Source organism: Primulina tabacum, chromosome 11 (assembly GCF_025594145.1).
Source record: "Primulina tabacum isolate GXHZ01 chromosome 11, ASM2559414v2, whole genome shotgun sequence".
NCBI classification, from domain to species: Eukaryota; Viridiplantae; Streptophyta; class Magnoliopsida; order Lamiales; family Gesneriaceae; genus Primulina; species Primulina tabacum.
In genome coordinates this window covers 39889238-39911684 of record NC_134560.1, presented here as the reverse complement: position 1 = coordinate 39911684, position 22447 = coordinate 39889238, and the positions used below count along the sequence as shown (strand labels likewise).

Below are 22447 nucleotides of genomic sequence, written 5' to 3'. Positions count from 1 at the left end.
AGATCAATGTTAAATTTAATTTAAAACGAGGATCAAAGTGATAAATTTAAAATATGGAGGGGTTTAACTAATATGGTGCCTAATTTGAGGGTGAAAGGTGCAATTAACTCAATAAAAGCAAGCGAGAGCTATAGCCTATATATATATATAGATAAGCTCGTTGCTCCCCGATTTCGATGCAAGCGAGAGAGTTGTACTGTACTACTGTACAAGGTTCCTTCTGCCCCCTAAAACCCATCACACACACACACAAACTGTGCGAGATAAAAGAGACCGTGTTGTTTATTTCTTTATTTTTCACTGCATTTTGGGTTCTTTATTGTTTCGCAAGAATCCCATCTCTCGCAAGTTTCCTCAGAGCAAAAAGTTCGGATTTTTTTTCCTTTCTTTTTATGTGTATAGATCAAGAACGCTAGGTGATTCAGAGAACAGTTTCCGTGTGAATGAATGATGTTTGTGGGTTTATATACTTTTATCGCATGGGTATTTGTTTATTGGGTTATTCATGGGATGAATCACGCATCGGGGAATCTGTTTTTGAACGTATACATGTAAACAATTTGGTTAATGTATGGCTCGACCAATATTATTTTATATTTGGAATTTTTCCTTTTTAAATCATTACAATGATATTTTTAGATTTGGATTTGGGGATGACCGAGAGTTATTTTTGTGTATATTTGAATTCATTCGTTTTTATCTTTTTCCTGAAGTTTTAGTGGAAAGTATTTGGGATTCTTTCTTTATTTAAATTTTTAATCGTTAGGTAATCATTTAAATTTTCTTGGATGGATTGTATTTGGATTAATCAAAACAACTTTGTTCTTATTTGGGCTATCGCTAAACTGAAATTTTCATGTTCTATTTAACTATTCGAATTTACTCTTCACATTTCAATCAAGAATTGTTTGCTTTTATTTTCCGTATAGGGACTGGTTTCTTGACTGCCTACAATTGATTTTATTTACTCTATCCGTTCTTGAATGTTTTTAGGTGTCTATTATGCAATGCAGTTGGTATTTTTCATCTTTTTTCTTTGTGTTTTTATCTTTTGTCAATTCTACATTTGATATTTTTCAGAAATGCATCATCTCCTTGGTGACATTTTTTTTTTGATTCAGGCCATAAGACTAGATCGCACCAGAAAGATCGATAGAAAGGTCAACTGATGTCTGATTCAATTTCTGAATCTGATTCTCACACTGATAATCTGGACCAGCAGCATAAAAATGAGTCATACTTTAAAGTCCCCGGTTTATCTGTGGGGATTAATGCCAAGAATCCTGAATCCGATTCGGTTAGGAGTCCCACTTCAACGCTAGATTTTAGGATATTTTCGAGTACAGGAAATCCCATTAGGAGCCCGAGATCACAGAATGAGGAGGGGCAACGTAACAGCTGGGATTGCAGCAAAGTAGGCCTAAGCATAATAGATTCTCTTGATGTAGAAACCACACAATCTGGGAAGGTTCTCCGGACATCTGATAGTAAAAATATACTTTTTGGGTATCAAACGAATGTAAGAAGTTCAAAGTTTTCTAGTTCTTCGGAGACACCTAAATCATTGCCCAAGAATGTTGCTGTTTTTCCAACTAATAAGACTAAACAAGACAATATCCAAAAGGGTGATTCTACCATTCTTTTTGAAATCGAGGAAGCCCCAAAGGAGAGTTTTAGATCTTGCTCGTTAAACTGTGGGAAGCTTAACTTGTCTTTAACTGATTTTGGAAGCTCCAAACTTGGGTCTCATAATTTGGTTCTGGAGAATAAAGTGAACCCCGTGCCTTCCAAATTTAAATTTCTTGAAGGAAGTGTTAAGTCAGGCAATTCTTTGGAAGGAAGATTGAGTTCGATTCCTGCTTCCGTTCACTTTGGAACTAGTTTTTTCAGTTCAGTTCCACCTAGTGAAATCGAGCTTTCTGAGGACTACACCTGCATTAGAAATCACGGTCCCCAGTCAAAAGTAACTCACATCTTTTGTGACCGTATTTTGGAATGCCACGATGACAAATTAACCAGTTTTTTTGAGAAAAATGAAGATGGTGGCATGGTTAACTCTGGTGATCTTGCTTCGTATCCTTCCATGGATTTCTTGAAATTCTGTTACTCTTGCAAGAAGAGCTTGGATGGTGAAGATATTTTCATGTACAGGTTTGCCTCGATAATCATTGTCCTATACACAATTTTGGGCTTTGCATCTATGACCTTTCTTGCTCGAATTTGATGATTTATTGATTGTTTGAGGTGTTATGCAGAGGTGAGAAAGCGTTTTGCAGTTTGAGTTGTCGTTCACGGGAGATTTTGGTGGATGAAGAGGTGGAGAAAACCAGAGCTAATTCATCTGAGAAACAGAGGTTTTTAAATACCATAGTCATGATTGATGAAACCAAAGCATGAAAGGACACAAACTGATGATATTTGATTTTTGCTGAGGGCCGTTTATGTATGTGTGTTGCGGCCTCGTATAATCAATCATACTACTAGCTTGTGATGAATGTGATATATTTCTCATGGTTATGGTCTGGAAAAAGCCGTTGTTTTCATAAAAACATTGTCATGCGGCCTGTTTTAAGTCCTGGCGAGCAGTGTCTTAAGCTTGTTTTGGCCGAACTCTGAGTTACGCATTCAAGGCATTTATCATGTGAGAAATCTCAGTACACCGAATCTTTCCAAAAAATATGCATACAGGAGTTTTGTTCCTTCGAATTATAATAAATTGTTCTCGCTAAACATTTCATGAGTTCGATTGTGTAGGGGAAAAATATCTTATTAATACATGCCTTTGACTTCCTTGACTAAATAAAGATGAATATAGTACTAAATCAAGCGAGTTTATCCACCAAAAGCTTTGGTTCAACCATACATGTATTAGAGGAACCCCAAAGAAATATTTCCAGATTTTCCATTTGGTTCATTATCCAAAATATAACTCCCAAGGGTATTACAACTTGCAAATGGTAGTTGAGTGCGTGCAAAAGAACCTAATAGACACCATGTACAATGATATGGACTAATCGCTAGTGACAAAGCATCTCACAATCTAGTCACTGTATTTCCCCAGTATCTCCAATTCAATACATCCTGCCGCTACATTCTGGAGCACCACAAAAACAATTCTTAGTTTTGACATTTCCATAAGAATCATATACCTGGCCCACCTTATAATTGTAATGATAGGTCAGCTCCTGCAAAGGCGGAATGTTCTCAGCAGCGAAAAGCATCACATGAGGCATTCTCTTGTCATCATGATCATACACCACATTTTGAGTACAAAGGTTAGGTGAACAGCTGTGGTTAATAAACCTTCCAACATTGCCATAACGAGCCGCGTCAATCGTGAATCCACTTTCCCAATAATCAACTATAATAGCATGTTTCTCAGGCATGTTGAAATTATGGCCAATGTCGAAAAGATACTCATCATCATCACCTCTTTTTTCGGCTTCTTTGTCTTCAAGAAGCTCCCCTGAATACTCACATATAAAACTCCCTGAAGGAATAGAGTTCAAAGACCTTACGCCCCAACCTCTTGACCCTGTTTTGAAGATCTCGAGTTTAAATTCGATTCCACGTTGGCTAACTCGGTTATAGCAGGAAGGAGGGCATTTACAAGAAGGGCCACATTCATACACAAGAGGTTTTATTTCAACCATGGCACCATTTCGGTTGTACGGGATTTCGCCCCCATTTTTAGTAGCACATTGACACTTGCGAGAATCAGAACATCTACCTGTACAATCACAACCTTTGGGCGAAATAGGATGGTACCAATCTGGATACATCATCTTAGAAATGTAGTTGAATGGAGGTGGCTTTTCATTGCTCAGAATATTAACAGCGCATATAGGAAAAGGCTCCTTTCCACCTGATATATCATTAACGCATACACCCGTCCGGGTTTTGGATCTATTAGACCTTTTCAATTCTTTCCAAGCAAGCTCCGGTTGGCCAGGATTCCTCCACAACTCGAACATAAACACCTTCTTGCCATGAGACCCAATTTCCGTCCAATAACGTTTAACTGTGTACAGACCGTCATATATGTATATGGGAACTTTCTTGGAGTCAGCAGTCTTCACCTTCCAACCACGAACAACACGAACCGGCGTCTTTGCTGATATACTATTTTTCAAAGCCAAATTTCCTTTTTCAAGCTTCTGATCTTCAGGTTCCTTGTCTTTCTCAACAACATTTCCCCCTTGCCCAGAATATATCAATATGTCACCACTCTCCATATCATCAGCATAAGCCCCAGAAGCAACGATACTAGTGGCAACCGACATCTTTCCATTATGTTTGATTGAATCTATGCCATTTTGGTACAGACGATGAATACCAACAACAGCAAGCTCCACTCTGTACTGAAACTCATCGCCCACCTGAATTCCAGGCACTTCTCCCTAAAATCTTGCTCGTGTTAACTTCTTTTCCTTTGTCTTTGATATAATTTGCGGCACGAAGGTCAATCCTTTTAGAGCCTTTCTTGGGCTGCCTCGACTTTTCTTGCTGCTCGTGCATCGACTTTGCTTCTTCTTCATGCAAGAGCTTTCTACAAATAGCATGAAACAATCGCAGAGTTTCTCTCACTCTTTTGCGAGCATCACCATGACTGGAACTTTTAGGTCCTATAGGAGGCAGGATGGCCTTAACACCATCAGGTTTAAAACTGTCAGGTGAGTATGCATCATGCCCATAACCTCTCTTATCAGCGAGTACTAATGCACCAGCACTCCCATTTGCAACACAGGGCTGAGCAACTTTGTGATCCATAGATGTCCCACCTGAAAATTTTGACTTGGCAGAACTTTTCTTTGCAACGGTTTTGAACTTGTGTTGCCCGGAAAAAAACTGCTTCCTCGCTTTTCCTCCATTTGAATTGTTGCAACCAACTTTCACTTTCTTCCATGCACCACAAGGAGTACCCACCATATCATGCACAGCCTTCCTATCTGTGTCATCCACCAAACTCAAAATACCATGTGTCGGCTTCATTTTTTTGCTGTTGCCTGGCGAGTGAACAGCGACCTCTTTTCCTATGGGTCCTTTGGAATCCTCGTCACTGCCAGCAAACACTGCCCGGGACATAAAATTCTGGGTAGTTTCAGGCGCGTGACCAAAGGCACCATGGTGTTTCAAATTCTTAAGGACAAGTCTTCCATCAGCACCAGAGGAAACAGGAGCTGCTTTCTTAACAGATGGCCCTGTACGATTTGCCATAAGATCACTCTTTGAAGTAAAGCCTATAGATGCTCGTTGCCAAGGTGAATGCTGCTTTCCCATTTTTCCTGTTCTAGTCCCACCCTCTGAACCAACTTTTCTTTTCCTATGAAGCGCCTTTGTCATTTCCCTTGATCCAGATACAGTTTGCTTTTCTTCTGGTTTCTTGAGTTTGACATCTTTTACACCTCCGTTGGATTCTTTAAAACTCTTAGGTCGAGCTTCCATATTGGCTCGCATTGCCCCCTGAATATCACTCGTTCCAGCACTCCTGATCAGTTTCTCTTTCAATGGCTCTCTTCCTGAATCATAACTCGATTTCTTGGTTGTTTCAGATTTTAAATTGACATTTTCAGCCCAATCCAAACATTCGCTTGTCTTCAGCATCTCTTTCAGTTCCTCACTGTTTGAGTCATTTCTCGATATTACCATCCCTCTTTTAACTTCATCTAGATAATCATTTTCACAAGTAAGCATCTGTCGTTCTTCTCTGGTTGGTTGAGGTGCATTTGTCCCGCAAAGTGGAGGAAAATCACGAACAGCTGACACCCTTCTCCTCCGGTATTTATCCTTTGGCCTGTGTGTAGTTTCTAACTCAACTCTATCGCTGACAATTAATCCCTTGGGGGAAGATGATGTATGAGACAGACCTGACAGACCCACTTGATCAATAGCAGTACCAGCATCCAACACTGGTTTACCCTTGACCAATGAGTTCTGAAGCAACTCCATATGTTCCACCCCACTCAACTCATTCACTGTCGTCTGACCTCCATCTTCAGGCATATTGTTAAAAGCATCACTTTCCAAGTCATTACATAAACCAACTCCAAGGGGTTCGATTTTGGTTATGAAATCCTCAGCATCAATTAATGAACCTTCCATGGCCATAGTAGTCAGTGTTCCCACCACCACATTCAATGATTCAGCTGTATCTCCTTCAACGGGATCACTTATCGCCTCATGCAACTCACAATCAACCCTAGCTGTAAACTCAGTTCCTCGATGTCTGGTTTTCATTGTCAGTTCCTTAACACCATCCATTCCCGAATCTTGGGTGTCACAAAATTTGGGAATATCAGTTGCATCCCCATCAGCTATTTTGCAACAATCAACACCAACTCTCAAAGTAGCATTCACAATTCTAGGCTTAAAAACGCTTGGTCCATTACCATTATTCTCTGCAGCTTCCAAATTAATTGCCACAGAGTTGGGACCGCACCCAGGAGGAAAGTCCCGAACTGCAGATACTTTCCTGGGTTTCCATTGGGGCATAAAACCATTATCCAAAGACCTTTTGTTCATGTTCCGACCATATAATTCCCCATTGGAACCCGAAGCCATTTTCTCCAATCAATAACCTCTGGTAATAGGACAACTACTTGTTTACCAAGGAAATCTGGAAATTAACGAGTAAATAATGAGAATAGCAAAAATACTACTAAAAATCAAAGAAAAAGTATATATAGAGCATAATTTACCATAATACGTTCACTTACACAGAATTAGAAATTCGAATTTGAAAACATATACTAATGGGAGAACTGTAGCAAGCACGGGGTAAGATGAAATAACACCGACAAAAAAACTAAGGAACGACAAAAACTACATACAAAACACATATACACACACACAGAGTGATTCACACGCATGGGAAATGATAATGCCTCAGCAACCTCACACACCACATGCAAGTATGATTACACATACCAGATCACAGTGACGAGACGAAACCAGTCAATTTCAAAACTCCATTGTTTCAAAAAACCGCATTAGCTCAAAGAAAAAGCGAAACAATGACAGAGAATCAGAACGAAGAAGAGAAAGATTCACCAAAAAATGTTGAGAAAGTTTGATGACTTCGAAATCAGTGATGGCGTTAGAGTAATGGAGTGTGCAGTGTGAAATTACGGTTCCACACGTCTTCCATTTTTGAATAGTCTCCTGTGAACGTCCCCCCCCAAAAGTTTCGCCCCCGCTTTAAGACCATTACCATTTCAGGGAACGTGTGGTTTCCCATCATACCCCTCAAATTTATGAATCTGTTCTCTTCAATTGCCATTTTAATGAAATATAGCAAGATACGTTTTATTATTATTATGGTTCTCCGACTTGGTGAAACGGACGAACATTTTATTAATAGTCAAGATTTCGATTTTTCCTCCTATCATTTTTTTTATAGACCTAGTATGGTTTGCATGTTATTTTTTTTAGTTCGAGTATTTACTCGTCACGCACGTAAAGTAGCCGCAGCCCACACCATCAAATATATTAGTGCACCGACACATTCGTTGCGTGCTTGTATAATATTTTTTATAATTCATTTGATTTATATTTAAATGAGGATCAAAATATAATTATAAAAAATAGCGAGAGACTACACTGTAATTTTGACATATAAAATAAAAAATAAATTGAAAAATAAAAGAATAAAAAATTGATCTCAAATAAGAATTGAACCTATAACCTGAATCCCAATAAACAATGATTCTATCCTCGGAACTACATGTAACTTGCATTAAATTTTAACATTTTATTAATATATATAATTATTAAAACAGACCATGACACCAAAATTAGTTACTATAAATGTCTCAAATTTAATTAATGAATTAATGAATGATAATAATTAAGGTGCAAAAAAGTCACTTTCAAACTTGTCAGATTCGCTTCCACTAACTAATTATCGAAGCAAAAACTATCATTTAATTTAAAATAAATTTCAAATGAAATGTATTATATGCACATACGATACAATACATGTACTTCGTACACTAGTATAATATAAAATGTTCATTGGTGTCCATATGTGTTATTTGCAAACTATCTTACCGAAGATTTTGGTGGGATGAATTATACTGACCATTATTCCCGGTTTTTAAAAATATTATTAAAATTCATTTTTATTTTTTGACAATTAACTCCATTTTGTACAATTTTGAGCATTTACACTTGTATAAATACTAAATGACTTGTATAAGAAACTTAGTATACAATTATTGCAAAGTATTTTTAAATTTATAGAAAAATTATTTTATTATACAAGTTAAATTAGGATGGTAAAATATATATTATGAAAAATTATAATTTATTTGGTAATTTAATTATTAGATCACTAAATAATTAAAAAATAAGAAATAGTTAACTAAAAAGGTAATTTAAAATTGGGCAAAAACTTGTGTGAGACGGTCTCACAGGTCGTATTTTGGGAGACAGATCTCTTGTTGGAGTTATCCATGAAAAAATATTACTTTTTATGCTAAGATTATTATTTTTTATTGTGAATATCGATAGGATTGACCCGTAATAATTCGATAACAAATAAATAAATCACCCATATGGTTGTTTTCGTACTATTTCTGATTTTTTTTTCAAAACATGCAACAAACAGCGAGGGTACAATTGGCGTTTCCCGAATAAACGATCTGGCAATATGGAAATCGATCTGGCATTGTCATCACCCTTGTGCTACAATTATTAAAAGAGAACGACAATACCCGCGCACAAATTTTCGCTGTGATTTTTTCATTTGGATCGTAGATTCGTTCCCAGTTGCATGGGATGTAGATTATACCGATTTCTTGGCTTTTTTTACCGAATCGAAGGGTTTAAGATCTGTTAATTATCAGCCCAGTTACTTGCTTAATTTACTTGAATTTCCGGGGGAATTTATTTGTTGATATTAATGTTTGTGTTCATCTGGGTCTTGAGATTTTGATCTTATTGTGTTGCAAGAATGCGGGCGAAGAGTGGGAATGCGTCGATCCGGGATCGGACGCAGGAATTTTTGGGGATAGCGCAGAGGGTAAAGAAGTCACCATCTTCGCAGAATGGGCCGAGCAGTAGCGAATCGAAGCTCGAGGAACCTCGGTCCACGGTGGCTGTGCAATCGGAATTCAATCGCAGAGCGTCGAAGATTGGGCTTGGGATTCACCAGACATCGCAAAAGCTATCTAAGCTTGCAAAATGTGAGTGATTGGATTTTGGGTTTCTTGCCCTATCGATAATGGCTGTTTTAAATATTGGGATGCTGCTTCGATCGTGTATGACAGTGATTTATGGATTCCTCGTGCATACTTTTATACATGACTGAGAGGTCTATTTGATTTATAATATATATTTATTGTACTATTGCTGGTTGTTTTTCGTTTTGCATCTTAAATTTGGTGGTGCGGTTGAAGAATAGGAAGCTGTGGGAATGGCAATTGGATCATTATGTTTTTAGTTCCCCCACAAATTTAATTTTCTGGATGATGATTTTAAAGAACTCTTTAAATGCAAAAAAAATAATATATCTTGCTTCAAGTTAACATTTATTTTTTGTAAACCTGGAATATCAACTGCACCACCATTTTTGGTTGGCCGCAGGTTTACACTTTTGCGTCAATCACATGGCAAAAATCACGGCAGTCGTGGTTTTAAAACTTAATGAAGCTGAATATAAATGTGCTCGCCTATACACACTTCTATATCAGCGACCACTGTCTATCCTGTTTTTCTTATTATGCTTGAAAATCCTATATTTCTAGTTTGTGATATTGCTTTTATAAATTAGAGAAAATTATCCCCAGGAGACCAACTGTGTGTTTTGTTTTTTAAAAAAGCCCTTTCCTATGTATTGAAATGTATACGAGAGGACTATGATGCCTTTTAAAAAATTGTCCCTTCATATTTATGTAGTGGCCTGATCAAACTGATAAATCCTTTATACCGTAGTGGCTAAGAGGACTTCGGTTTTTGACGACCCCACCGTGGAAATCCAGGAGATAACAGCTGTTATTAAGCAAGACATAACTGCACTTAACTCTGCTGTAGTAGAACTCCAGCTTCTCAGCAATTCACGTAATGAAACTGGGAATACATCCAGTGATACCACCAGTCATTCTACCACAGTTGTAGATGATTTGAAAAATCGATTAATGACCACCACAAAGGAGTTCAAGGAAGTTTTGACCATGCGAACAGAGGTGAACTGAGAAATTGCTGCCAACATTCATATCCTGTTTCTCTGTTTCCTTTTTTTGTTGTCGAATATTTACTTAAATATTGTTTGTCCTACTCTCTGAATCAAATCACATTTTATGGGGTATCTTTGCAGAACTTGAAGGTTCATGAAAACAGAAGGCAGTTATTTTCTTCTTCTGCTTCCAAGAACCCTGCAAATCCTTTTGTTCGCCAGCGTCCTTTGGCTGCAAAGTCTGCTGCGAGTACCTCTGCTACCCCTCTTCCATGGGTTAGCGGGACACAATCTTCATCTCAGCTGTTCCCAAAGTAAGTACACGATGTGTATTTCGAGTCAGTTGTTGATCTCAAGGATTCTTGGTTTGCCTTTTCCTTTCTTTGCACCTTTAATTGAAAAAATCGTGAGATTGACACGTATTTTTGAACAGTTGAGTGATTTGATAGTCTTTAAAGGACTTGAATGTAGGTCATATATTTTTTCTGACGAAAAAACTTCATAACATGCTCAGATGTGAACAGTTTCTTTTGCGGGGCTCAATTTTATTTTATTTTTTAATTGTGATACCTGTAACAGAAATCAAGTGGACGGGGAGACTCGACCATTATTGCAGCAACAACAGAATCAACAGCAACAGCAGATGGTTCCACTACAAGACAGCTACATGCAGAGTAGAGCAGAGGCTCTTCAAAATGTAGAATCAACAATTCACGAGCTGGGCAATATCTTCAATCAGCTGGCTACTTTAGTTTCTCAGCAAGGAGAGATTGCTATCAGGTTGACATAAGGGCCATTTGCTTATTTTATATATATATGTATGCTCACAGCATTCTAGTAGTAAATACTATTTACTCGGTTGCCTTGTATGTTGATTCATACCAAGCAAATTACAAAAATTACCATAAATAATCATGATTTTAGGTCTAACCAACAATATTTAGCTGTTTTCAGGTTTTGCAATAATGGTTTTGATTAGATATCATTGACATTCTAGTCTTGTTATAAACATTAATCATTGAATTTTTATTCAGAGTAGGCAAAATGCAATCACGTCATATTTTGAGGTTTTGTGTGCCTAAATTCACTTTCAAATACTTTGTGTACTCGTATGCGTGAAATGCATTTTGAATTGGAATGTAGGATAAATGGCACGAAAAATTGATGAAATGATTTATTAGTAGATGATTAACTAGCACATTTCATTCCCCATTGGATTGGGATTACATTCATATATTTTAAGAATTATCTCAATTTGAATTGTTCGCTTGTTTCCTCTGATTGCATATCTAAGTCTTGGGGGGGAAATGTTTGTAGGATTGATGAAAACATGGATGACACAGTGGCAAACGTGGAGGGCGCTCAAGGAGCTCTGCTCAAGTATCTCAATAGCATTTCATCTAATAGATGGCTGATGATCAAAATATTCTTTGTATTGATTTTCTTTCTGATGATATTCCTTTTCTTTGTGGCATAATGCATATTGTCAAGACGGCTGCCCACGATATGTAGTGACATGACTTGGTGTATTCATATGATTGTATCGGAAAATGTCTTTTATATTTTACAGATGGTCTTAAATTTTACAAAACCTTTTCATATTATTCTCCTGTGTGAATGGCATTTATAATTGCTTGGGGGATTCATGTGTATTGTCATGTATTTTGATTTATGTTGGATGCTTAAAAGAAAATTTTCTAATGGTCACTTCTAAGTGATGGTAATCCAGACTTTGTTTCATGTTCTTATTTTCTCTATGGAATGGCACTTTAAATTCTTACACTTGGATGTAATGGTGTTGGTATATAATTTGCAAGTGAAATCTTATCCTACTTAAATATATTTTGCATTTAGGGCGTTAAAGAAGAATACATAAATTTTCAAGTGGTATTGGTGATGGTGCAAACATATGATTTCATTGAAATTCATAATAAATGAGTTACATTGAAAATGCTGCTAAAATGCGAAACACTTGAAGTAATATGAGTTTTGCTGATGTCGTCTCTTTGATTACTTTGAAGTAATGGAACGAATATCAAGGAGGGTTCCTGACATTGCTTTCGTCTCCTCCAAAAAGCTCCCCAGTTACCATAGGGATAACGTTTTCAATGTACAAGTTGTCTTCCGACAATCAAGTCACCGCTGCCATTAATTCTTTACACCATTCTCACTGAAATAATCGTATAAATTTGTCAATGAGTAAATCTTTACATATTTGAAATTATTGTGTCGTCTATATTATATTTATTTATATAGAGAACACGAGCACAAAATAAAACAACAAATTTCATTTTATTTCATGGAAAACAATTTTCTTCGTATAAAATGAAACATAATTATATTCTTAAGTAAAATTTTTAATTAATTAAGAAGATATAAAATCAATCCCTTTAATTTCCACAGCAAAAATTCGTAAAAATAAGATACGATATTTAAAAGGCCATCTTGGAAGTAGAATATAAAATATAAAGAGTATACATTGAGTGTTTGTGAAAAGTGATAGGTGAATCATTCTCTCAAATGGTAGATCGTGATCTTGTTTTCAATGTCCGACTATTCCTCATGGCAGGATAGATGTCCATGTCCTGCACAAATTATATTGTTTCTGGTCTTGTCACATCACTTCTGTGAGCGCTCAATATCATGCTAATGATTTCGAAACATGACCTCCCACACGTATGGGCCCAGAATCTCCGGTGGTCCATGATGCAAGGACACAGGCTGGTTTCCTTATTCGTTAAGTCTTCTCACACTGCTCGGGCTAAACAGTGAACTCGGCTCATTTAAGTGTGCACTGGTCTGATTAGCTTCCCGGGTTGTTGCATTACCATGGATGATTTATGAAATAGCACTTCCTTCACTCAGTCCTGGTTCTTACCCGGACTTCCCTTTATCTTTCTGATTTGTCCTCCTCCCGAGTCTCAGGATCTGGTTTTGATGCAACTGATGTTCTGAACAAGCTGAGACAGAAACATGCTTTACCATCTGGTTAGCTTTAATCTGTTTTTAATACTACATGCCACACTTTAATTGCAATATTGATTAACCCGTTAGGTAAATGAACGGTGCTTATCACTGTCAATTTTTTTACCCTAAACAGCTGTTTTTTTTTTTTTTATGTAAAATGCATCACTCTTTCATTTTTTTCTTTACTTTTGAGCTTGTAAACAGGTGAGGGTGGACCTTATGGTGTAGACATCAATACCAGTGGAATAGCTGATTCGTTTACCAACTTTATATGGGAACCACCAGTTGTGAAGGTATGTTCAGCTCTCTTTGATTTATGAAATGGTATGGTGTGGTCTATTTGGTATGCATCATATATCCAGGTCCTTGTTATTCTTTGCATTGCCATTCCATAGATTCATGCCATAAATGCTGCGACTGAAGCAGATTGCTTGATCTCAAGTGTCGACGAGACTGTGAAAAACCCAAAGGTAATTTGAATTTTGGGCCTCTCTCTTTATCATTTCCCTTGAAATGATCTCTCATTACACTTTTAATCCTTCAACGCAGTCCGAGAGTGCTCAAGGAGATGCTGCTGCATGTGCCATGGGAGCTGCTTTCCGGGTTCGTGGACGGGGAATGAAGAGACGATAGGCTTTCGTACATCGATTCTATCGATCAGTTGATTTCACATTTCCAATTGCTTCTCGTTTGACTGATAAATAAGAATTCGTTTTTAAAAAATGTATCTTCCAAAATACCACTTCGAGTTCAAATTGTAGAACACACGTCCGGTTCTTGTATTAAAATGTCGTATTATGTCGAGAAGAAATGACGTTATTTTTGGACTACTGGATATCAAAAAAATATAAGAGCTTCTGATTTGGCACATGTAATCGTTGATTGAAACAGCTCCAAATGTTTTTGCTAATATGCCGTTGTATATTATATCATTTAGAACTATCAAAAGCAAACCCAAATTCCATTCAATTGGTTGCTGATTGGATGTCCAAAGAACTGACACCAGAAACTTTAAAAACAACAATCAACAGTACAAGTTCATAATTCTGAGTCTGCATGAAACTACATAATGTTCCAATTAACAAATTAGGACATCTACGCCGGTGACTGGTGAGAAACTTCGATTCAAGCCATGCCCCGAATACAACAATCTATGGACTACTTCCATAATTTAACGATTTTGTCGTGACTAGCAGATGCAACCAAACCTGCAACTGTTGATACGCCCAGGGACGCGATCAATCCTTCATGTGCGGCGAGAGTCATGGTTTTGTTTTCAGACATGTTCCAAAGCTCCATTGACTGAACATAAACAAACGTTTCTTTCAGAAACATTAATCTCGAAGGCATTTGTCCATGATATATATATATATGCTTCATGGCGAATATATATCATTTACAAAAAAATTATATTCGACTTGCCTGGTAACAGCCAATAACCAGCAAAGATGAATATGTAGGATGGAAAACACAGGAATGGAATTTGTTGCCATTACAGCTGAGGTCGTGTAAACAATCGCCTTCACTTCCAGACCTAAAAGTCCATACTCTCACTGAATCCTCGCTGACAGATGCCAAGAGCTCACCAGACGGGTCCCAACAAACGGAATGTATAGGTTTCGTGTGACCCTAAAATAAAATCAATAGATGCAAATTCATTTGTGAATGATCGAGGGCATATAGTTTATAAAATCACTAAATTTCATGATGGGAAAGACAGACCTTTAGCGAATGCCGGCAAGCCTGAGTCTCTGCATCTAGTATTGATACAACATTTTCTGCCGCAGCAGCAAGATATCTTCCAAGACGGGGTTGAAATCTGACTTGGGCCGTGCCACCCTATTGAACCAGAGAAACCAAAGTCTATCTAAATAAATTTCCTCCGGATACGTTTGATTATACAAGTTGGTTTAATTAATTTTTTTTTACCTTGAAAACTCTTGTACAGCTACCATTAGTAATACTCCAGTATCTTATTTCACCATCACCATCACAAGAGCAGATGAGATCTTCTTTGTTGGGATGAAAGTCCAGTGACATCACACCCACAGAATGACCAGTGAAGGTTCGAAGTGAATAACTAGGCTGCGATACAACTCAACACTAAGAAGTAGGAAAAAATTCTATGGAATGAAAAGAACATCTCATAAATGATAAAACATGATCTAATCATTGAACTTCTAGAAATGACAGGTCCATAATGTATAGATAAGAAGTTTCAGACATGGTCACTTGTCGAGTTATAGTAACATTAATCATCAACTAACATTGTCCGCATCCCAGACTCTGACAGTTTTGTCAAAAGAAGATGTGGCGAGGCGTGCCCTGCTTGGACTGAAGCGAACATCAGTAATAAGTGACGAATGTTCTTCAAGAGTAGATTTTGGCTTCAAAGTGTCCGTGTACCACAAAATAGCCTGCAACAATTTAGGTCATTTCAGATTACTTTCATGAGCAAGAAAATTCGTATTAGCAACATGCTCCTTGAGCTTCCCTAGTTCAAAGACAAAAATTTTGTTAGTTGAGTCCCCAAACTTTCTGGACTCTTGACACTTACCTTCTTATCATGACCACCACTAGCGAGCAGCTTCCCATCTGATGAGAAGTGGCAACACACAACTTTACTAGCACTGGCACGAACAGAACTCACTTCCGTAAATGTGAAACCTGAATGTCATAAACTCCGTATCAGACCACACGAAAATCCATGCAAGCACTAGAACTCAAATTTCTCTCCAAGACTCAAACTTTGTCATTTTCTTTAAAAGTTATCTTAGACTCCCATAGCTTCTAACTAAAATCAAACCACACCAGCAACAATAGGAAGAGGTCAAAATCAATTGCAAACAATAAATCTTTGGTAAATAATTTAGAAATCCACATGAAAATATATTTGTGTCCCAAAAGAAGTATCAGCAAGCAAGGGCGTGGCGCATATTAACAGACTTGAGACAAGAGAAAACTGCAACTTGATATGGCAAAAATCAACTCCAAAATGCTTATTAATCACAAATCCCAATAAATCAAAATAAAGGCTTGAGGAATTTGAATGCAAAGCCTTTCACTTACCTTTGCTAACATCCATACAACGGCCAACAGCATCTCGGGCATCTGCATCATCATGGGACAAAAAAGACTCCACGTTGTCTTCAACATCATCCACAAAGCGATCCATATCAGCTTGCACAATGTCTTTATCATCCCACTGCAAAAATTGGATGTCAATGACAAATTCGGCAGTTTTTATCAAATAGTAACACAACCAAATATGCCAACATGACGACTATTCTCACCAATTGATTTGATGGAGATGTAAGAGTACCGGTGTTATCAGCTCCAAACATCATCACAGGTTTTGAAGAACTGCTGCTGTGTGGCAAAGCAGTCATTGACATTACATCACCTGGTGTGTGAGTGGAGGGCGTTGAGGGAGCCGAACTTGGAGATGGACCAGCAGTATTTGCAGTTCCCGAGCTATTAGCAGGGCCTGAAGATGACCCAGGCTGCTTTCTCTTTCGCCCAGTCTGGTTTTTTGAAGCCTTGAAATTCATAAAAGACAACGTTAGGAATCTTTACATAGACATACTCCAAACTATACATTTCATAAAATTTAGTAACGGCTCATTAAGAACCATATCTATGAATTGTGTTTTCTGGTGGCGCAAGAACTTTATGGCATAACTACTGTAGCATAGCTTTTGTTGTCCAGTGGCAAATAGGAAGCCTTGCTATTCTTGGGTTAGCCATATATTTCACGTGTCTAGTTCCGATATCACACGTACCAACATACATGATCTCCAAGCACCATTGATTCGTCAGCCCCTTCTACATGATAGCATGACCTCGCAGATAATTGTGTTGTTATTATCACTGTATGTTTCTTTTTTTATAAAACTAGAAGTATTCTCAGCCCAACTTTAGCAGAATAGGAGAGCCCAACAGCCCAAGCACAATCTACAAACATCAAAGGCATGCTCCACCATCGAATTCACTGTCCAACGTGCACAATGACACTTTGGAACCCACAGGTTTAGTTTTACCACCCTTTCTAATTATTATTTTTAAAAAAATTCTGTAGTCTAACTAGATAACATACATTGTTATCCATGCTTGATAACATTGCTGAGCATAAAATTTTCAATCCAATAGCTAATAAAGCAGAAAATATTTCATATCCACCAAACAATAATCATTATTGATAATAGTTCAATAAAGTGCTAATTAAATGCCACAGATAAATAATCCAATAATATATTTTGTAGATGAAATATAAAATATGACTGGATATGAAATAAATATTGCCAAGAAAATAGACAAGAATAGACCTGATCATTTCCACGAAAAGAATTTGAGATGCTGCCATCACCAGCAACACTTCCGGCTTGCTGGAGATTGTGATTCAAACTCTGAGGTTGCTGACCCAAGAGAGCGAGTTGTTGAAGTTGCTGTTGCGTTTGATTATTGTTATGTTGCTGCTGCTGTAGTTGGGCCAATTTCAACTGCACAACAAATGAAAGATTTCTTTCACTAAACAATCCAGGACGTATGAGATCAGTAGCAAGGCTTGATTTTTCGAGTGAGATTCTGTGAAAGCTGTAAGTCAACCAAAAAGAAAACAAGGCAGCAAACTTTGAGCGCAGAACCAAGATATCAACTGAGGCAAAGTCACCTTCATTAGCATATCTGGATCTGCACGAATGCCAGCTTGCAAAGGAGACCCGATATTAGAAACTACATCACCGATAGCATTAGGAAGGCCATCTTTCCCAATAGACATACTTCGATTGTTTAAAAGCATTCTCAATCTTCTGCTCTCGGCATCATTGCTAGACGGTGAAGTTAAATTCTGTTGTGCAAGCAGAAGCTGTTGTTGGTGCTGAGGTGTTAGCATCTGTAACTGATGAAATGGTTGATGGCCCTGCATAAATGACTTCGACTGCTGGAGAAGTCCAGAGCGAAGCTGATCAAAACCCTGCAAAATTAGGGAATAAGAGATTTGCAGGCAAAAGAACTGAACAAAAGGCAATTGACAATATTTAGATCTGCAAAAGGGATTTCTAATTCATATTCCTACCTTCAAAAAATAAAGATTTAAAAGAGCTTATTGTCTCTCAGTGGACAAAAACCTCATGGAAATGTAATTAGACCAACTAAGAGCCTCGAAACAGAATTTAAATTGACCATGTCATTCAACCTCAGATTTCTCCACTAAGAAATGGTAAAATCATTCAGCTGAGGGATCAATATTGATTGAGATGAAAAAATTTGTTGTTAAAGGCATCACAAACCACGCATGCTGTAACAATTATGCATGGTCAAAAGTAATTTTAGAGAAGATTGAAAGGAAGAAGAACAAAAAGAGGTCTGATAACCCCACTCAAATCCTCCAACCATCATAACCAACGATGGATTACATTCCACGGTAAAAACCAGCTTAAGAGCACTTTGAAAACTGCATTATAATCAAATGTAGTGTTTTACTAAACAATGAGAGGTTACAAATGCATCAGCAATATACTTACAGTTAGCGGCCATCCTTTCAATGTCAGATTGTTACCACCTTGATTGGACCCTAAAACAAGAGAAATGGAATTAACTACAGCATGTCGTAAGCAATGCAATCAGTTACTGCTCCATGGCACAACTTTGTTCCGATTATATGCTATGTACGCAGAGTTCACCTTTCTATCATGTGTTAAATAAGTTACTCATAAGTTAAAACATATTGTTCTTCATTATATTGAATAAGAACAACAAAAACTATATCCACCTATCCACATTGTTATACAAATAAATATACAACACTGGTGGTAACTCAAAACCGACAAGTGCATAAGAGTACCAGGAATTCCAATTAGAGACCCTTCAGGACCAGCAGCTCTGGGATTAAGTATTGGATTCATTTCAGTCTTGATTTCCTGTTTAAGCAACTGTATAAACAACGGTATCCCAGACTAAACACAAGAAAAATTTCCCAAGAGAATCGAAGGGATAGAATACTGACGACTGTAGACCCTGGATACTGCTGGTTTCGAGCTTGTACTTGGGGAGACATTCCACCAGCTGTACCATGTAGCACTTGCCTGAAAACGGATTTTGTTCACATAAGAATGTAGAAATAAAAATCAATACTTGATATTCCAGGAATATTTACTAAGCGTCGATCTTTTTTGTCTCAATACGCTGATCAGAACTAACACAGATCTTGGAGGTACAACCAAGAGGTCGGCAACATCCACTCCTTCAAACATAAACCAAATACATACAATCTCCTTATTTGTACACATACAATTGCACATAAGAGAGACGACAAATAGAGAGGGAAGACACTTGCAGTTCAACATTATCGAACAGACAAACGAGAAACTTTAGTTGATATCCTGGTGAACATACCCAGAAGGCTGGCCAGCTGCAGCAGCTGATTTCAAGATCGAGGCATGATTCGAATCCAAAATCCCACCCACATTATCGGCAAATCTTTGCTGAAAATAAATTCCATAATGTTAGCAACTGAAACTAAACCATGAATGCATGCATACCTTTAAGGGTAACTTGTACCTTCAAGGCTGCTTCATCCAAAGAATCCCTCTGAGCAGGTAGCTTTAATTTTTCCTCATACATCTTAGTTGCCAGCGCATTGGCAGTGCTCGGGTTTTGTCTCATCAGAGAATCGTTTCCAACAATTCCATTAGCAGTGCCGTTCAGGAGGTGGCCGCCCTCCCGACGCTGCTGAGCCTGTTGTTGTTGCTGATGCTGCGCCTGTTGCTGTTGCTGTTGTTGCTGTTGTTGTTGCTGCTGTTGCTGTTGCTGTTGAGCCTGTCTCTGCAAAAAAAGCTGCTGCATCTGCATTTGCTGCTGCTGCGGATGCTGTGGCTGTTGAGATTGTTGTTGTTGTTGTTGTTGTTGCTGCTGCTGCTGCTGCTGCTCTCTTGATTTCATTAATTGGGTCTGCATTTTTTAAATAAGGGAAGCTAGTGGTCGGATTACAGCACCATAATGTCTCCAACAGATTTTCAAGTACACGTGTAATTAGACAATTAGACTGCTGTCTGAATTCCAAATTGGGCATACAGTTCAAGGCTCTATTTCATACAAACACTTAGAGATAGTTTTGATAATTGGAACACAGAAAAATGTGCAAAAAACTAAAAGAGTGCAGAAAATTTTCTTCTCGTGATGTTGTACAGGGAGCAATGCAGTTGAAAAGATTTCAGTTAAAAGTACTGATTAGAAACTCCTTAAGACACGTGCTCAATCAAATTAAAGAAACTGGACAAAATCCTACAGCAGACAAATATCTGGGCACGAGAAGCAAGAAATCTATTGTACTCTATACAAACGTGAAACAATGTGTTCCATTGTCTGTCAACCAGTTGTTTGTTCTACTTGTCATAAGCAAATAAAAACACCAGAGAATTTTTTGAAAACCCAGTCCAAAAGGGAGTAGGGAAGCATAGCCACCTCAAATTTTGGTGAAACGGTTTCTAATAAAGTTGACATCAGAACAGTTTGCTTCTGATAGATTCAGATACAACAAGGAGAAAATAAATCCATCTTGGCAGGAAGAACATTTTCGCAAACCTCAATGTAAGATGCAGCAACCTCAGAGTGCTTTTCATTTGTCCTGGCAATGAATATGTCCCAAAACACAGACCACCACTCAAAGAGAAAACCACCAGGAGCATCAATTGCTGGAACACAGGCAGAAATATCCATTAGTTAGAAGGAAGTAAACACTGAGATAAGGAACACACTCTTTTTGCTCATCTTTCCGAGTACTCACCAACGGGATCAGATGAAACTTTTCCTTCAGCCTGAAATGCCTGAGCAGAAGCCTTCAAATCTCTCTTCACCAAATAATCGTGAATATACACATCCAACCTGTAACGATAGATCCGAAAAATCACCATAAGAAGACACAAAACCCGACTGAGAACGATGCACCAGCAACTTGTGAAATAACAATATCCTAAATTACCAAATAGACAGGATAGAAGACTGACATTAATATCCCTCTCCGGCAAACTAAAACCTCAACAACAATCATCACATTCACAGTTCTACACACGCAAAAACCCAGTAACACACACGAAAGGTCAAAGGCACAGAGAAGACAAGTACCCAAAAGCTTAAATCTGGGTATCCAAATACACAAACCCAAGACGATTTAAGAACAGAAATCTTTATATGAAGGATTTTTTTTGGGGAAAAAAAAATCTTTTTGTAAAAAACATGAAAAGAACAGGCAAAAGGGAATGTCGGAAAAAGATTAGTGGAACACAAGAAACTAAAAACTTACATTTTATCGGCCTCCCAGTTGGTCTGAGACATGTTTGGCCGTCCAGTAGCAGAAAATACTAAACTCAGATCTCCAATAAACAAACTTCCCTTTTACATCCAAAGTTTCGGTCTCTGTAATACATTTGATCCAAAAAATGATCAAATCAGAAAAAAATAGTTACAAGAAATACTTCTCGATATCCACATAACAGGAGACAACAAACACAAAAGCCCAAGTCACACAATTACAACACCATATAGATTCAGAAGGAAAGACCAAGAACTCTTGATAGAACAAACGCACAGAGAAAAGAACAAAGGTGTACACAATACAAACTAGCCAGCACCCCAACTTAGGTATTTCAAAGAGGAAAAAAGTGACTCTTTGTACATTTTCATGAATAAAAAGAGAGAAACAGATTTGTAGATAATATATTCGCAGAGGAATAAAGAAATTCCTTCCTTTTTCTTCTGAGGATTAACTTTAGTGGTGCATTGAAGAGGCTGCTGCGTAATAATAAAATCCCATATTGACATTTTACCCCTCTGATTTTATCAAATTTTCATATGAGGAACATCTGCTGCATGGGGTTTCTTGGCGAAAGAAACCTCAATATTTGTGGAAGGTGTTGACGGCATGGTGGGTAGAAATGTCATTCGGCTTACTGGGGGCTTGTCTTTTAGTGTATTTATTATGTTTGAGTCCTTTAAGTTTTCAAATATACTTTTTATTGAAATAATTTCTAAAACTTATAAATCATTATTTCTTTGTCTTTATTTTTAGATGGAAAATTTGCTTCAATGAAAATTATTTGTATTGGTTGATTAAATTTTGGCTACTCGCATGTCTCCTTTGAATTGATAGTTGATAAAATTGGTGGTACTAAATGCAAGTCATGGAATATGACATGATGAAGCTGAATATCGAACTCTTTCGAATAATGTCTGATTGCTGCGGTAAGCTTACAATGTGATGATCGAGGGAGAATAAGAGATAGGTGAATTGATATCTTAAAAAATGATTGA

The 22447-nt window shown here is 37.5% G+C and overlaps 4 protein-coding genes and 1 long non-coding RNA gene across 7 annotated transcripts; 3 read left to right on the top strand and 2 right to left on the bottom strand.

The window, feature by feature from the left end:
- Positions 1–108: 108 nt before the first annotated feature.
- Positions 109–2730, top strand: LOC142517965 (FCS-Like Zinc finger 10-like). Of its 2 annotated transcripts, none has more exons than XM_075620503.1 (3): positions 109–213; positions 1122–2151; positions 2256–2730. In XM_075620503.1, exons 2-3 carry the CDS (start codon positions 1169–1171, stop codon positions 2395–2397), a joined length of 1125 nt encoding a protein of 374 aa, XP_075476618.1. In that variant the 5' UTR covers positions 109–213; positions 1122–1168; the 3' UTR covers positions 2398–2730. The 2 variants fall into 2 exon arrangements, with proteins under 2 accessions (XP_075476618.1, XP_075476617.1); XM_075620502.1 differs by having other exon boundaries at positions 178–993.
- A 117-nt stretch (positions 2731–2847) lies between these two features.
- LOC142517963 (uncharacterized) lies at positions 2848–7212 on the bottom strand. Its single transcript, XM_075620501.1, is given in 3 exon segments — positions 2848–4400; positions 4402–6616; positions 6928–7212. Coding segments are annotated over 2 exon segments (3489 nt in total). The 5' UTR covers positions 6562–6616; positions 6928–7212; the 3' UTR covers positions 2848–3071.
- A 1415-nt stretch (positions 7213–8627) lies between these two features.
- Positions 8628–11778, top strand: LOC142519151 (syntaxin-32-like). The gene is made up of 5 exons (XM_075622086.1): positions 8628–9185; positions 9934–10184; positions 10316–10488; positions 10754–10954; positions 11492–11778. Exons 1-5 carry the CDS (start codon positions 8954–8956, stop codon positions 11649–11651), a joined length of 1017 nt encoding a protein of 338 aa, XP_075478201.1. The 5' UTR covers positions 8628–8953; the 3' UTR covers positions 11652–11778.
- A 928-nt stretch (positions 11779–12706) lies between these two features.
- Positions 12707–13932, top strand: LOC142517608 (uncharacterized). Its single transcript, XR_012813339.1, has 4 exons — positions 12707–13162; positions 13346–13434; positions 13537–13611; positions 13691–13932. It is a non-coding gene; the product is annotated as an uncharacterized LOC142517608 (long non-coding RNA).
- Positions 13933–14081: 149 nt separating this feature from the next.
- Positions 14082–21911, bottom strand: LOC142519462 (transcriptional corepressor LEUNIG-like). 2 transcript variants are annotated; one of them, XM_075622491.1, is made up of 19 exons: positions 21676–21911; positions 21441–21553; positions 20925–21022; positions 20723–20832; positions 19700–20089; positions 19535–19623; positions 19146–19224; positions 18984–19059; positions 18664–18713; positions 17811–18113; positions 17467–17640; positions 16435–16680; positions 16211–16346; positions 15699–15808; positions 15409–15558; positions 15071–15226; positions 14864–14980; positions 14564–14770; positions 14082–14443 (listed from the first exon to the last, which is right to left on the bottom strand). In XM_075622491.1, the coding sequence occupies exons 2-19, from the start codon at positions 21470–21472 to the stop codon at positions 14300–14302; spliced, it is 2667 nt and encodes an 888-aa protein (XP_075478606.1). In that variant the 5' UTR covers positions 21473–21553; positions 21676–21911; the 3' UTR covers positions 14082–14299. The 2 variants fall into 2 exon arrangements, with proteins under 2 accessions (XP_075478606.1, XP_075478607.1); XM_075622492.1 differs by having other exon boundaries at positions 21813–21911.
- Positions 21912–22447: the final 536 nt, after the last annotated feature.